General features: G+C 49.0%; 1 protein-coding gene across 1 annotated transcript in view; it reads left to right on the top strand.

Annotated features, from left to right (window-relative positions):
• Positions 1–7,913: 7,913 nt before the first annotated feature.
• CECR1 (cat eye syndrome chromosome region, candidate 1) overlaps positions 7,914–17,237 on the top strand; it is a 17,996-nt gene continuing 8,672 nt past the window's right edge. Inside the window, exons 1-2 of the mRNA XM_009084027.1 lie at positions 7,914–8,231; positions 10,519–10,744. Coding sequence (XP_009082275.1) covers positions 7,919–8,231; positions 10,519–10,744 — 539 coding nt within the window. The 5' untranslated portion in view covers positions 7,914–7,918. The remainder of the gene's footprint in view (positions 8,232–10,518; positions 10,745–17,237) is intronic.

Here is a 17,237-nt window from a genome sequence, read left to right on the forward strand (position 1 = left end):
GAGTGGGAAATAGTCGTCCATCTGCAGAGGACCTATTGATCAGGCACAGTATAAGGGAAGAAGCTTTCACATATTATGATGCAAAGCAGTGATGTGCCGCATACCAAAACCTTAATGTGTGCTGGAGTCTGAAGGCTGTTTCCCAAACTGAAGAAGGCTCTGAGAAAGGGGAATTTTAGGCAGATGGTGATAATGGCTCCCCAGGACTCCTAACATATTGCTCTGGAGGGGGCTCTGCTGGGTGTGGATTGGGATCTCAGGGTGAGCCAGAGGGGATGGTCCCAGCAGTCATGCTTCCTCCCGTGCCTGGTGGGCATACAGTGACTCTCACAGCAGCATACTCACACTGGAGCCATTCTCAGAGCTCACAGTGAGGTTCAAGAGCCAAGGCTTGCTCACCAGAGATGGAAAGAAGGTGGGCTTGAGCTACTTGTTCCCTGGGCTGGCTGAGAAGTGGTTATATTCTCATGACCACCAAAATACATGGGCCATTTGGCTTGAAGACCCTGCAAGTCTCCTGGAAGGCTCTGTCTGTGCCTCACTTTGTGAGGTCATTGATCACACTGCAGGTTGTTGCTGAAGGGCTTGCAGAAGTAACAGTGACTGTGTGCTTCATGCTGCTCTAGGCACCCAGCTTAGGGTGGGCACACTGCTGCCTGCTGTGGTGATGCAGGTAATGCTGCAGTGCAAGGGCATCTCTTAGGGCAATGCAGAGATTTAGCTGAAAGTAAGATTGTACCTGCAGGATAAGGTTGGGAGGTGCCAGGGGACAAGAGGAAAGTGTTATGGGCTGGGCTGAAATGCCTGTGAAGAACAGGATACACAAGTCTAGGCATGCTAGAAATGCCCTGAGCTTTGTCCTTAAGGACCCCACGTGGCTGGGCTCTGCTGTTGAGTGTGTGCCCAGGTCACGGGTGTTTTGATGGGCAACCTTCAGCTTGCTGTGAGCTCTGTTGCTCTGGCATTGCTACATCTGATGGCAATACAAATCCCTGCAGAACACAATCCTGCCTAAGGAGTTGGGTAGTGCTTAGGGGAATGATGTTTTGCTGGCAGCACGGCTAGAGCTGACTGGCTTCAGGCCAGTGTCTGCATTTGTGGTGATGGTGTATGGAGGTACCTGTAAGGGGAAAAAGGCAGAAGCCTTGTTTTGACATTTTAAGGCTTTAATAAAGTTTGGAGGTTTGCCTAGGCAGGATGAAGCTTGGCTACAAGACAGGCACTTTTGGGCAGTCAGGTTTTAACTCAAATGCTCCTCAGTGCTGTTAATTTTGTAGTACAAACCCATTCCAAATACTGACTTGCTTGCCTCATGCACAGGAGGAAAAGAAACTGTGCACAGTGGGGTGACTTCTGAGTAGCTGAAGGGCAGGTGTAGCTGCTGATGTGCTCCCCAGCCTTTGCTGGCTTCCAAAGCATTTCTGGAACCTCAGAGATAAGACAGAGCCATAGCTTTGGGATGCAATGTAGCATATGTATCTTCTGGTGGAACTTCTATGAGAGCCCAGGGTGAGAGAGAAACATTGTGCTGTGCCACTGCAAGGTCCTGTACTTCTAAGTGATTGATGTCTATGTGATGGTGGAGCAACGTGGGTGATGCAGATACAGAGAAATGGAGATCCAGTGAGATGAGAAGATGGTTGACATGGTGACACAGGATGTTCTGGCAGAGGTCACAGGGACTGCTGCAGTGACCATGGATAAACTCAGATCCTCTGTGTCAAGGTGTGATGGACTCCAGGAGCAGAGGTGGAAGGATTGGGGCAGATATGTGATTGGCTTTAGGTTCTGATTGGTAAAGTCAAGTGGGTAGGGTAGGAGGCTGGGAGTGGGGAGAGTGTTTAGGTGGAATATAGATTTTTAGGAACAGGAACCTTGCCCTGCTTTTTATTTTAGGGCCACCTCCCCCCAAACCATACTAATCCCTGGGAGTCACCACAGCCTGGTGATGGAGACACCATTGGTCAGGCAGGAAACCTGATGTGACTAAAGCTAAAAGCAAGAAAACATTTCCCACAGTGGCACTGTGCTTCTTCCCTCCCTATAGTCATCCCTTAGAGAGAGTGAGTCAAGCACACTTGCTAATCAAGGAGGTTTCAGTTGCCTAGTTTGCTTTTGTTTTTTCCCCTGTAGGTAGGAGAGGGAAAGAATACAAGTATACAAATAATAAACTTGAGTCTCTGCTAATATTCTCTGGAAACCTTTGCACAGAAACCTTGGTGACAGCTTGGGACCTGCCCTGGACAGTGCTGAGCTTCCTTCCCAAACACCCAAGTCTCTCAGTTCCCACCCTGGGAGCCCTTGGCAGCCTTCTGTTTGCTCCCAAAGCAACAGAGTGCTAATACACACACACCAGCTCACTTTGCTTTGTACTTCCCCTTCCCAGACCTCTGCTGTGGGGTGACAGCAGCAGGGAATTGGGACACTGGGAATAGCCCAAAGCACCTCGTCTCAGTCACCGGTCAAGAGGAATTCATGGCTATTATATTTGGGAGCCAGGCAATGATTACAAATCAATGACTCCAGTCCTGGAGAGATTCATAGTTAACCTGGGACTTTAGCTCTTAGCTCTCTCCAAACTCTTGTTCATTTAGCATCTCATGTCTCTTACTCACTTTAAACCATCAGATAGCTATGGATGTAGGTGAGGAGGAGCAGAAGGACAGATGTACCAAGACACAGTTGGGCTGCTAAGTAGAGGGAGTGTTTCTGAAGGTGAAGGAGCACCTTGAGGGTGTACAGAGCTTGGCTTTAGGCTGGGGAGCAATGCTGCTGGCAAGACCCAGGGCTTTAGCATCTCATGTCTCTTACTCACTTTAAACCATCAGATAGCTATGGATGTAGGTGAGGAGGAGCAGAAGGACAGATGTACCAAGACACAGTTGGGCTGCTAAGTAGAGGGAGTGTTTCTGAAGGTGAAGGAGCACCTTGAGGGTGTACAGAGCTTGGCTTTAGGCTGGGGAGCAATGCTGCTGGCAAGACCCAGGGCAGTCCAGCATCCTCTCTGATGCAGGGCTCCCACTGACTTCCCTGCTGGGCTGGGAAATGGCCCATATTTTTGCCTGCCTGGGCACAAAGTGGTGTGGGAGAGAAATAAAATTACTGACCTGTGCACAGCCAGACCAAAGCAGGGTTATTACCAGTCCAGTGGGGAGGTTTTAATCACCCCAAATATCTTGGGACAGTCCATTCTTAATAATAATTTACAGCACTTAGCACTTTTACATGTTCTAAGCATTTTGCAGGCATTAAACAGGGGCTGGGACCACTTTGGAGCAGGGACTGACACTGTGGTCTCACCCAGGCCCAGCAGAGAGGCAGGGACTCTCCACAGCCTGCCCTCATTCACCTGTGCACCTCCCACCTACACCTCCAGCCTCTTGTCCCACCTCATGGTTTTCCTCTCCAAACTAGAATCAGAGAATCAGAGAATCAACTGGGTTAGAAAAGACCTCCGAGATCATCCAGTCCAACCCTATCGTGGTTACTAGACCATGGCACTATGTCTCTTATGCAGACTTGCTTTAAAACAGCAGCCATCCAGTCACTGGCCTGGGGAGCATGGCTATTTCACCAGCACATACAACAAATAATCACAGCTAGGCAGGAAATTGGTCCCATTTCACAAATGAGGCAGCTGGCATGGAAAGAATAGTTAACTGGTGAGCTGGGAACACATTTCCTGACTCCAGCCTTCTCTTGCCAGCCTCACAGTGATAGTTCCAGAGCTTAGACTTCAGCATGTTTGGAGAGGCTAGGAACCTACAAGACATTCCAACCCTCTGTATTGTCAGAAATACTCCTTGGTTTGGATTGGGCTTAGGCACAATGGGTTGCCCACACTGGAAACACAGCCGGGTCTGCATCACCCCTGGGTCTAGTCTCTGCTGGATTTGTTATCACTGTCACTTTTGCTATCATCTACACATGCTGCCAGGCTTTAATCTGGGGCTGGGATCTGCAGTGGCACACAGCAAGCTGACCCTGCAGCACAAAGATGAACTTCGCAGGATGCTGCGAGAGATGCTGAGATGAAAGATGAAGTGAAAAACACACATCTGCAAGCCTGATGCTGCTGCCTCTGTGGTCCTTCCACCCTCCTGCACCCCCACAGTTGTCCAGGCTTCCCTTTGCACTGCTGTAAGGGACTGGATGGTGGGAACAGACACCCAGCTGTGGCTGTAGTAGGGAAGATGCAGGAGGGAGAGGAGGGGAAATGTGCTGCAGGTGACAGTAGCTGATGTCTCCAAGAAGCTCAAAAGGTTTGAAAGCAATTGGTTCACATATGGAACTGAAACTGAACCAAGAGGAATTCACCAAGAGCACTAAGTAGTGGGCACCAGCTATTTAAAGCTTCCCATGCATCTGACCTGCAGCTGGGCATCAAGAAGGGGTGTGCCTGCAGCATGCACAGACACACCCATGACAGTCTGAGCCAGGGCTCTGGAACACTGCTAGGTACAGCTGCAGCAGCCAAGAGGTCAGCAGGGGCTAGAAACCACCCAGCAACTGGGCTGTTTGATGAAGGAGCAGGGCATGGCTGGTGCCCTATCAGCCTTAGCTAAACAGCAAGTGGGAGCCAAGGACTCTGAGATTGTTTCAGGAGCCAGCCAAGACCGGACAGGAACTGCAATCGGAGTCTTGTGGACAGACACACAGAGCTACCACACAACCTCCAGACAGACTACCCCTGCTCAGCAAGATCTCAAAATAGCTGAGAGATGTGACTGCATGGAAATGACACTGTAACATCCCTTGTTGGTCCTTTAGACAGGGCAAGTCTTCCTATACCATGCCTTGGCTCTCAGAGAGGTCTGAAACCAAGGCTGTGAATGCCTGCAGGCACTAGAGGAACTCAGGTCCCCCCACAGATGGGGCTCCTGGCTGGTGGCACCCATACCCTGGCTTGGGTTGCCCTATTCTCCCTCTTTTCACCCCCTGTGTCCAGACAGATCCTGCCTAAAAGCAGCTGCAATCTTATTTCACCGTGATTTTTTATTTTCAGAGCATGTACCACATTTTAATAGAGAGGAAAGCATCTCAAACACCTTCTTATTTCCTAGCACAACCCTTGCAACATCTGCACAGCCCTTTCCTGGCAATGCCTGCAGGTTGCTTACGTGGAAAAATCCCATTAAAGAAGTGTTTTAGCAATGGCCTTTGGTTTTGTTTTTCAAACTCGATTTGACAGGATGAACCAGTGCTGCAAATCTCAGAGGCCCTCTGGCAGGCATTTCCAAGACCCCTGCCTGGCTGTAAAGCTATTTGAGATCCTTCTCACAGCATTTTAACCCTGCTCAACGCTCTACACTGGGAACCTGTCTCTAGCGCCCGATTGCTCACTGCAGAGACAGTTTTCTAACTGCCTAGCCCGAATTTGGTTTTATGGAACTAATGCCAGGCTTTACTACTACGAGCTAATTAGAGCAATTCCCTTCCTTGGCTTATATTGTTCCCTTGAAGGTATTTGCAGGCAGAATGCTTGTCCCTACTGAACCATCCCTTTTCACTCCATGCACTTCCCTCCTCATACCTTCCATCCTCAGGTCGCTTTTGTCAACTAAGCATTGCTGCAGAGCATATTTGGGTCATCTTTTCACTCCTCTGATCTCTCTTTGGGAGCAGAATCATCTCAAGACATAGCCTCTCCTGCTGAGGAACAGGCAAGGGGCCACAGCCACCCTCTGGACATGCTGCCCTGGCCAGGGCTTGGAGAGTATTGGGGATCCCTGGCTGATCCCTGCATGGATGCTGGGACTGACTGTGGTGACAGCAGAGTAAAGAGACCAGGAGAGGAGGAAAAGCTGGTAGGTGTCCAGCTGGGTTATTGGGACAGGGATTGTCCACCCTGCTTTCAGGCTGTCGCAGTAGTGCCAGCTGATGAAATTTAATGCATTGTTGACCAGGTTCTACTTTCTCTGCCTCAAAAGCAACCTTTGTGACTGCTGTGGCTTGTTTTCAATAATTCTTGGCTTACAAGACCTTTTCTTTTTTATTAAAATTCAAAATTGTTAAAATTTTGATTAAATTAAACCAAATGGACTTTGTTCTCCATTGGAAGCTGTTTATGTAACATCTGTTTTAAATAGCTTTCAAACTCAGCCCATTCAACTGTGTAAAATAAAACACTGAAAACACTACATTTGGTGTGATTTTTCCTAAAACAACCCTCAAGCTTAGCCCTATGTGCCCAGTGCAGTCCTGGGGCAGCTGCTTGGATGGATGTCTGCCTGATTCACACAGCTGGCAAAGACTGGGTAAATCATTTAAAGCTCCTTTTACAAACTGCTGCTTTTTAAGGCAAGAAACCAACCCATTAGTAGTAGAGTTTGCAGCGCTGTCGGCATTAAACACACAGTGCTCTGTGTCAGGTTAGATAGCCACACTATTCCTGGGGCAGCAGGCAGAGCTGGAGTTTCGCTGCCGCAGGGAGCTGAGACGTGATGGCCAAACGCTGTGTGTGGCAGAGCTCACAGGAGGCTGCAGAGCTGATCCCCTATCCCCTCGCTCGCAGGCCGCGCTGGGGTGAAGAGCTCACCCCGATCCCGTGCGGGAGCTGGACGTGCTCCCATGGGTGGCCTCGCTGTTTCGGCAGCTCAGCTCCCTCCAGCTGCTGGCCCGGGCACTCGTGTCCCACTTTCTCATAACCTCCCCTGCCTCCTCCTCCTCTTTATATATTCATGAAGCAGCAGGGGGATAAATAAAAGCTGAGCGAGCCCGAGCGGCCGCACAGGAAGAGGAACTGTGCACGGCCAGGACAGAGCCGTTCTCTATCTGCTGGGACAGCCTCGCTCGCAGCAGAGATAACTGTTCCCTGCTCTCTCGGGCGCCAGCTGGACCAGCTCTGGATGCAAGGAAGAGGAAAGTTAACAGTAAGTGAGTCAGTCTCACCAGGGATAAGATAACACTTTTTTAAGGATGTTTCTCTTGCTACGTTCAGAGCCAGGCCTGATGTGGGGCTGTGCCCACACCCGCTCTGCTCCCAGCAGATTGCTCCCCCAGCACTCCATCACCTCCTGGCAGGGGCCGAGGGCATCCCCATGGACACAGAGGAGGAGAAGAGGCTGGAAGAAAGAAGACACGTGCACAACCAGAGACTTAGTATGTAATTCACAGGGGACCATTTCAAAATGTCGAGCCTGTCTCCAGCCTGTTTTGCTCTGGAGACATTGGCATGGAGGGTCACTAGAGTCTGGTGTCAAAGGATTATATTGCAGTTGTGCTTTTTTGGGGGAAGGGCAGAGCTCTGGGAGGACACACATGTGCCTGTCTCCTGTGATTGCTTACTACCCCATGGTCTCACTTCCATCCTCTTTCTTCTGGGACTGCAAGGAAGGAATGCACTTCTGTTACTGCAGATGACACCATGGGGTTTTCTGCCTGTAAATTAACCCCTCTGATAGCTGGAATATACTAAAAGCAGGCAAGAAGGTCATCTCTTGACTGTAGGGAGTCAGGATCTGATTAGCTCAAGCAAAAACCAAAAGCACCTCAAGTACTATGGCCCCTGTCTCCCTTCCTGGGACACTATCAGCACAGCCAGCACCTTGTCACCCTTAATCTGAGAAGGCTCCATCCCAGTCTGCAAGCAGAGTCCTGCCCCCACCAATCCCTCATTCCAGGGTTAGACCTTTGCCATATTGCAGGTCTGTGTGATGTGCTGCCAGTCTGATCCAGGGAGCAATATCTGCTCTTCACCCTACCCACAGTCTTGCTGTGTGCAGTCAGCATCATCAGGAGTGTGCTAATGCATAGCCCTAAATACAGGGGACATTGGTGCCAGGTGCTCCCCCCAGTCCTGAGCACCCAATTAACCCACTAAATTCTGCAAGATGGGCCAGCAACTTCATATCCCATGTCACCTTCTGACCTCTGCTAATGCTTCAATTTTTTCTCCTTGCCTAGGTACAGCCCTAAGATGAAGGCTTCAGCTGGGCAAGGCATAAGGCTGGCATACCTTCTCCTGAGTTTGGCTTCCCCCTGCCTTCCCACCCCACTCTGGAAGGACCGGGACTCCCTAATGCAGGAGGAGAAAGCCCAGCAGACGGGTGGCAATTTGGTGCTGAGCAGGCAGGAACAGCAGCTCAGTACAAAGCTTGTAAATCTCAAGAAGAAGGAAGTTGCAACAGCCATAAGTACAGGACAGTTCCCTCCGAGCATGCACTTCTTCCGGGCAAAAGGCCTCATTGATCAGAGCATGGTGTTCAGCATCTTAAAGCACATGCCAAAAGGTAGGCTTGGCCTAAGGGTTGTTTGTCTTACTCATCCTTGTCTCACCTCCTGCTTTCTATGGCTGAGCTGAGCCCAAGCTTACAAGAGCTGTAAATTGTGCTCACTGGGTTCCAGGAAAAGCCCTGCCTCTGAGCTCAGGGACAGGGCAGGGGAGAGAGGAAGAGGGGGATGGATTGGATGAATACACATTTCCAGCAATTGTGGCATTTCATTGAACTTACAATATGGATCCTTCAGTTTTTCAAGAGTGGAGAAAGGGCAGAGGAAACAAAGACAACAAGACATCACCAACACGAGCATGTTCCAGCCAGGGCCTTTCTTTCTTTTCTTTCTACTAACCTTGTCTTGTTCCACATCTTAGCCAGAATTGCTGTATACCCCAAAAGTCTCTCTGCAGGTGGTTCTGTAGCAGGTCTGGAGGTCTAATGAAACGTTTGGGAGCACTAGAAGAGGAAGGGGCTACGTTCAACACTGCAAGTTTCTCTGCTTGTTGTATACAAGTCAAAGTCTATGTACTTCCAGCACTTAGAGTGGGGCTTGCGTAAGGGAGAGAGAGAGCAACTTTTTACATAGGCAGATAGTGACAAGGGGGAACAGTATTAAACTAAAAGAGAACAGATTCAGATTAGATATTAGGAAGAAATTCTTTACTCAGAGGGCAGTGAGGCACTGGCACAGGTTGACCAGAGAAGCTGTGGATGCTCCATCCCTGCAAGTGTTCAAGGCCAGGTTGGATGGGGCCCTGAGGAACCTTCCCAACTTCTCCATCCCAGTCTCTGCTGTGGGATGCAGATCCTTGTCTTGCATCATCCTAATCTGTTTCCATAAATGGTTGGTATGTCAGAAATGTCATTGTCCTTTAATTGCTGAGTTGAACATTGAAGGAATTTAAAGGTACCCCCCGCTTCACCTCTAATGGGGTATCATTGATACCAAGGGGAAACCAAAACAAATAATTAACACTTTTCAATCCAGGAGATGTTAAAATGGGTTCTTAGAATCTTTGCAAGAGCTGTAAGTTTTTAGGGCCAAGATCACATCCTTGCAGCTGTTTGAAGAAGACCTAGTCTCAGAGGCCTCAGTCTTGATCAGAGCCCCCGGGAGTTACTGTTGTTCCAAGCACTATTGTCATTTCTGTTGCTGCTCACACAGCAAAGAAGGTGACATTGCCAGAGAGGAGGGTCAGATCTAGACAGCTGCAGCATGCTCAGTCTGTCACACTAGCTCTGCTGAGAGCAGCAACCACAGTTCCTCAGCATCCTAACAGCCAGGCCCTCTATAGTGGGAGATTATAGACATTATAGTCTATATTAGATTAGTCCACTATAAATGATAGTCTTGAACTTTGTCTAATGTCAAATACATAACAGTCTTCAGTCTCGTTCTTGCTATTCATCTTCTCCCTTTACCCCTAAGGGCATCAAAGCTATTTTGACTATGAGGTGTCCCCATAACTAATAAAATCCATATCTAAGACTTCAGCTCTCACAGTGTCTTCCCTTTACAAAGGTGAAGTTTAGTTCAAGCACCAGTAACATAAGGAGTCTCTACAAAAAATGAGATTTTAGCAAAATGAAAGGATGAGGAAGGTGAGCATACAGAGGATGGGAAGACTGGCTGTTGCCAACATACTGCACAATAACAGTGTCCCAGAGGCCCTTCGTGCTGGCCAGCAGCAGATGTACAATGTAAGTGAGCATGCTTTTGATAAGACATAGAAGTAGATTGTACTTCTGCATCCGAGTACAATTCCCCATTGTATCATGGTCTGGGATTTTAGTGTATGCCAGGGTTTCAGAGAGCTGAAAGAAGAGACACAGGCTAGATGTAAAAATTGAAGCTGAGCTTCAAACAGCTTAGATACAGAGCTTTGCTTCAGGTGTGTTAGCATGCCTTGTGAACTGCTGCCTACTGTGTGAGTTCCTCTTTAAATCACTGGGGCCTGAGCCAGCTCATAGCAAAGTCTGTCTGAAAGACCTTTAATAACTCAGAGCATTTTCCATCCCAGTGGAGAAGCAGAGCTCCCTATTGATTTCCCCCCTCCCTGTGCTCCCGGGGAGCTGTCACGCTCTGCCTGCCCAGTGTTTGACATGGAGGGGGCCACAACCCTTAGCCTGGGGGAGGCAGAGGAGCCATGCAGTCTTTGCTGACAGAGGTCACTCACAGCCTTCTAGAAGCATTTCCAGATGCCCCTGAATGGGCAAACTCAAACTATTATCACATTAAACCTCAGCTCCTTCTTCTCAGCTGCCTTGACTCATTAGGCTGTACTCTTCCGCCCACCAGGTGCTGTCTTACACCTGCATGACTATGCCATCCTGAGTGTGGACTGGTTGGTGTACAATGCCTCCTACCTCCCTGACTGCTACATCTGCTTCACACACACGGGCACCGTTCGGTTTCGCTTTTCCAAGCCACATCCTCCTCGCCCAGTGCCAGCCCGGTGCTCCCAGTGGGTTTTGCTGGAGACTTATCGGAAACAGCTGAGCAATGTGACTGAGTTTGATAGCAGGTGAGTGAAGAAGGGTTTCAAGCCTGCTGGTCATTCTGGTCCAGCTTTCCCTTTTGCTTGTGGCTCTGCAAGTGGGGAACTCCACCTAGGATTGCATACATAGAAAAAGCAAATAGCAACGTAAGAACCTGAAGGCTGAAGCATTAAATGCACCAAAGTTAGAGACCATAAAACCTGAAATTTCCTGTGCACACTCACTCTGGTTGTTTGCACAGACATGCTGAGGACAGTGGTGTAAATAGATTTACGTGACCTGCCCCCACCTCTACTTAGCACCAGGCTGGATGTGCTCCCAGCATAGGCCTACATGGTGCCTCATCCAGCAAGGTACCCAGGAACTGGGTGAGGAAGTCAGGTAGTTGATGAACAGGCTCTCCCCAACACCAGAGAAGTCATTTATAAAGTCATTGTCTTGATTGGGAGCAAGAAGTTGGGCAAACTACTTATGTTAATTACTGCATTAGCAAAAAGACGCCAAAACAACCCAAAATCAAGCCCAACCCAAAGTCCCTCTCCAAACAGCAACCTTGTTTTCTGAGCACTGTCTTTGAAACCTACTGGTACCCACCACCCTGAAGCATGAGACACTCGTTCCCAACAGGACCCTCAGGCACCAGGGACTGTGACTTGCTCTCCTGTCCTTCAGACAAGAGATCAGTCTCAGCCTGGGCACTGGCTGAGCCAATAAACCCTGCACACAGGACCTCTGCCTGGTAGCACTCTTACCTCCTCAACACCCTCCTGCTAACAGAGCTTCCCCCTTAGAGGCAAGGCCTCCTATAGCTATCCAGGAGCTCCCACCTCAGATGGCTCCCCAAGGCATCTCTCACCCTCTCACAGGACTTCTCTTCCCTGCAGACAACTCCTACCTTAACTGCTGGCAGCCTTTTATCAGCACCAGGCATTAGCTGGCTGCTCAGCAGCCACCTACCATTTAATCACAGGTGATGGGAAAAGGGTGTCCTATCTCCCCATCCAGGGGCCATTGATCCCAGGACAAAGCCCTGCCAAACAGTCCAGGAGGAAGCATGCAGCTCCGCGTGGTGTGCAGGGGGCTGCAGAGAGCATGCTAAATAATGCATGAAGTCAGACACTGAGCGATGAGGACAAAGGAAAATATTGAGTAGCCATCCATTCAGAGGGCACCGCTGGCCGTGGTGCTCCAGGGGCTGGGATCCTGCAGGGAAACAGCACGGGGTGTCATGTCATGAGAGACAGAATGGCCATGCCAACACACAGGGAGAGGGCTGGGTTAAGGTGACGCAGGTGACCCTAATTACAGCATTTCCTAAGTGAAACTTGGTAGGGTTTACTGTAGTGCTCTCCAGTGAGGTCATGTGGTCTTAAACAGAGACCTTTTAACTGTTAGGGAGCTGGTGTCCCCTCCACATGGAAGCTGTCTGGGCTCTGTGCCTTACAGGTCTGGGAAGGAGGTCAGATTGGGAAGCTGAGGAGCTGCCAGACCTTTGGCATGGTATTGCCTTGCCTCCCCAACAACAGCAAGGGGCAGGGCAGAGGGGTCTGACTCTTCAGGACACCCACCATCCCTCTCTCACAGAGGTCCAGAAGGGAAGGAGAAAGTAATGACAGACCCTGGGCTCTTGACCTTTTATATCCTGAGGCTCAATTGCCCTGACACGTGATGGACGAAATAAGATCTGGTGAGAAGTCACTTATCTATGTCTTCCAAAGAGAAAACTGGTTCCCCATTAGCTCCCTTCCATTTCTACTGGGAGTGATGAGGAGGGAAAGATGACAGCACCAGCTCTCTTCAAACCCACCAGGAGACTCATAAATAATGTGCAAGAGATTGGATTTTGAAACAGTTTCACTTCCTTAAAGCCCAAGCGATTGCACTGGGTATTTAGAACTGTCTCAGGGCAACACTTCCTTGTGTTTGTTTTCAGTTGTATTTCCATGGTGTGACGTCCCTTTCTGGCTGAGGCTAGAGGCCATGGCATCCTGTGCACCTAGGAGATTGGAGCTGTGCATTATTTGGTTCCCTCTGTTTGTTTGGAAACATGACTTGTTTTCAGAGGCAGTATTACCACATTCCTCTTCTTTTGTATTAGTTGTCTGACAATGTCTAGTAGCCACAAATCAGAGCAGGACTTCAGATCAGCAGGCACTGCACAGGGACACGAGACAGACCCTGCTGCAAGGGTCTCCCCAGATTTGGAGGGGAAACTGAGGCAGAGACTAATGCAGTGATTTTCCTCAGCAAACAATGCCAGAGCCAAGTACAAACTTGGATCTCTCACATCCTGGGTGCTCAGACTGACTCATCTGAGTATGTTGTCCTTCATTTCTCGCCCTTCCGTGCTCATCACCACAAAATCGCAGAGGAGTCATTGCGCATAATGTGCAAACACATGAACAACAGCCACATTGAGGCACTTCCCCTCCTATTTTCATCTAATCCCTGGGTACTAGTCTAGGGGTTAGGAATGTTTTTGGCCGTCTGGAAATAGGTCTCTAGCCAGGAATAGGCCCCAATCTGTTCTGCTTCTCAGTTTCTGGAAACTCTCCCAGTCTCTTGAACATGTGCATCCCAGGCTACCTCTTTCCTGCACTCCTCTTTGCCCTTGAGCACTGACAAGCTGAGAGAAAGCAGATGTCAGAGGAAGGAACGGATGGATAGTTGGGTGGTTTCAAGGAAATATCCAGGGAATATGGCAGCAGGGAAGGGCTCTCATGCAAGACAGGGTGGATCAGCAAATGTGAAGTGAACAATGGAAATGTTTCCGAGAGGCTGCATCTCCTTCACCTTACAGCATTCCTGACCAGGAAGGGGTGGGAGAAAGAGATATCTGCATTACATTTTTGCTCTTTGCATATTTAGGTACATGTGCATATGTGTGTGTGTTTTGGAAGGAAGTCCTTTTGTTTGTTTCCCTCAAAAGAAGGTCTAATCATTCCTATTCAAAACACACATCTCGTGGGCCAAGACCCTGGAGTATTGTGTTACTGGTAAGCTTCCAAAAGGATGCTATTAGGAGAGTCAGGAGACCATGGGCCAGGAGACAGCAAAAGGAAGAGAATTTTGCTTGGAGAATTGAAAGGAAAAACAATCCTCACTTATTTTCTTCACAATCAATGATGACATAGGGGAATGCCATTTTTTCCCCCTCAAGATCTCTAAAGCAAGAGCATGCCCCTAGATATTCAGGAAGCAGCATTGACATTCCAGCTATCTGTAAAATACCACTGCACACCCCCCCAGCAGCCCCAGGATTAAGGCCGTGCCCGGCAGCGCAGCTCGGCCGGCCCAGCGGAGCTCTCTATCACCAGGATGAAGTCATCTGTGCGAGAGCTGACACCATGGCCGAGGCCGTGGGGACAACTCCCCTGGGCACTAACGGCTGCCTGGACTGCCATCACCTTCCCCTCCATGTCCTCTGACTGCCTTATCTCACAGAAAAATAGGGCAGTGTGTGCATTACGAGGGGAGGAAAAAAAAAAAGGGGAATAAAAACCCACTACAGAAACAAAGCACTCTGCTCCCTCTACAAGTCTCCCCTTGGGGAGGAGAAGAGGGGATGAGAGAGCGAGAGAAAGCGAATGAACCACATGTGACAGATGTTAGTCACACTATTTAATGCACCACTGGAACACATTTAGATACTACGGTGAGGAGAGGGGCATAATTACCCATCGAGAACAGAAAAAGAAGCAGGAAAAAGGATCCCTTTATACGTAAGGCAACAAAACCCTTCGCTTCTGTATTATATAGCACAAGAAAGGAAAAGGGGGAAAAAACAGGAAAAGAGAAAGCAAACCCACAGCTGAAAATAAATAATCCTTAGCTGGTCATTTTAGCTGTGCCCCTTTGGGCATATGCATTGCAATAGCATTGTTCAGTGCATATATGACATGACATGGAAGGCTATTTGTAGTCTGCACCTGATCACTGGTGAAGACCCATTCCAGAAAAGAAGCAAAAAAATGTATTTATGAAGCTTTGCTTCATCTGCATGAGCTACTGATGGGAAAAACCCCCTGAATCCTTAGGAGATGATCTAGTTATCAAAGATGGATCACTATTATGCAATAAATCTTCAAGAGTTGCAGGGATCAATAATCAGCCTCAGAGGAAAGGGGATTATAAAAAAAGAAAAAGTACAATTTGATTTATGTGCTTTTAGGAGCAGGGTGGTGTGGGGATTTATTGCTCTTTCTAGCCCAAGTGCACAGGCTAAGTAAACAAGCCTGAGTTTGTGGAGGCCGATTTAAAGGCAGGGAGCGGAGCCCGGCGCGTTCCTCGCGGAGCAGCTCTCACAGGACAGGGAGCCAGCGGTGGGAGCCAACCAACACCCGACCTCATCGGAAGCCAAGCGAGAATGGGCTTGCACAGCCTTTTGATCCACGGGGAGGTTTTTCCCTTGCTGCTTGCAAGGCTGGTGGGAACAGCCCAGCTCGGCTCGGCTTCGGGCAGGTGCTCTCCGCCGGCACGTGGAGCTGGAGCGGAGCTGCCCTTCGGCCAGGAGTGAAGTGGAAAAGTCTCTTTTCCCCATCTCTACCCACACAAATCCTGCTCTGCCCTCCCTGCCGAGCGGCTGCCCCCACCGTGAGCAGCTGGATCTGTGCCTTCCAGATGCTCCTGGCTCCTGCATTCTTGGTTTCTAGGGTGATGCTGTGGTGTCTCCCACTGCTACGTGCTCCCACCCAAAACGCTGCTCGCCCCTTCCATGGTCCAGCTCTGTCCCCTCTGGCTGCATGGATTACTGAACAGTAGCTGGGGTTGCCCAGTGTCCTGTGATAATGGCACCAAAGCCTCTATTGTAATGCATGGGAAGGCAGAGCCGAAGTTGCTGTGGAAACCTTAACTCTGAATTTTCCTGACTGTTGAGCATTTGAAATCTCATCCTTAACACAGTACAAGTGCCTCTTTATGTACAGTTTTGCTCCTGAAATTGTTCCCAGCAAAGAAACTAACAAAGTGAGGAAGGAATGAAAGTGCAGCTACTGGAAGAGCATCCTTAGAGTGAAACAGCAGGCAAATCCTGGGGGAGTGGGCTCCACTTTATGGGCAGGATGGAGTGACTCAAAAGGCACTCAAAAGGCAGGTCCCTGCCCGGGATGTCTTAGTTTATGCGGGCAGGATGGAGTGACTCAAAAGGCAAGTCCCTGCCCGGGATGTCTTAGTTTATGAATTTGGACCAGATCACACCATACATCTCAGGGGGAGTTGTGTGTAATTCCATCCACAGAAGCATCCTGGATGAAGATAATAAGAACACAGATCAAACCCACACCTCCCATATAACAGAGCAGAGTACTGCACAAGGATGGGGGCCAAGACATCAAACACAGAACATTATTAAAGATAAGTAGCTGTTATTGAGGGGAAACAATATACTCAGATGAAAGCTAGGGAATGGTTGGAGGTATTTCTATCTGAACCTGCTTAGCCCCTGACATGAGATAAGCAGCAGGCCTGGCCAGACGGGTAAGCCCACCTGCCTGCAAGCAAACAGCTCTGCAGCTTGCTGCAATGGTTTCTGTTTGTCCACCCAGGAATGAAGTTAATCACCCCTGTATTGCCATGTCGGCTTTGCCCACTGGCCTGAGAAATTTAGTATGAACTCTTCAGGTGGAGGCTGTTGTCAGAGGCAAGGCTTCAGGTGGGATGAAGGCTAACAGCTTGTCAGAGAATGGTGTAGCAGCACAGACACTCACCCTGTCCTAAATGCAAGCTGTCACCCACAACTAGATAATCTTGCAATTACTGGCTCCCTTAAACTCTGCTTGATAAAACTACTCACGGCCTCTTGGGATTTCTGAAAGAGGCTTATACACCAGCTGAGTCTATGGAGGAAATAAATACGTTTCCATCCCACTAAGGAAAAGCCAAGACCTGCAATTCTTATCAGTTGTTTCCCACCAATCTGAAGAAGCTATCATCAAGGCAGGCAGGACATCAGGTTTGTTCCATTGGTGGGTCAAAACGATTTCTGATTCACAATCATTTCCCCCTTGGCTTTTATTAAATGACATATTTTGACAATACAAAGGTACCAGGACAATTTATGGGCTCAGTAAGCAGGTTGGTGGAGGCCTAGTACATGATATCTGGAGACTCAGCCTGCCTTTAGGTGGTAAACAGAGGGCCAAGTGTCATAACATTTTACATGCATTGATGATGCTTGGGAGAATGTGCTGTCTGCAGGAGGAACATACCTGCCTACTTTTGGATTAAGGATACCCCTGGGCACAGAGTGCAATTCTTATGATATTAAAGCACCATACTTGTTTTTGTAACCTCATTACTCCCCAATATTTTGCCCTCAAAAAAGGGAGGGGCAGGTTTTGAACACATGGTCTTACCTTGCTTATATCCCAACATGTATCCTGTAACTTCTGGACCAGCTGCCAGATGAGTAAATACAGGTGGCAGAAAAATTACCTGAATGCTTCCTAGTTGCACCAGTTGCTGTTATGCCTCTTTCATTGCAGTGCCAACAGGCTCTGAGTTGGATCTGGGGCCCCTATT

The sequence above is a fragment of the Acanthisitta chloris genome, unplaced genomic scaffold (assembly GCF_000695815.1).
Source record: "Acanthisitta chloris isolate BGI_N310 unplaced genomic scaffold, ASM69581v1 scaffold21411, whole genome shotgun sequence".
In the NCBI taxonomy this organism is placed as follows: domain Eukaryota; kingdom Metazoa; phylum Chordata; class Aves; order Passeriformes; family Acanthisittidae; genus Acanthisitta; species Acanthisitta chloris.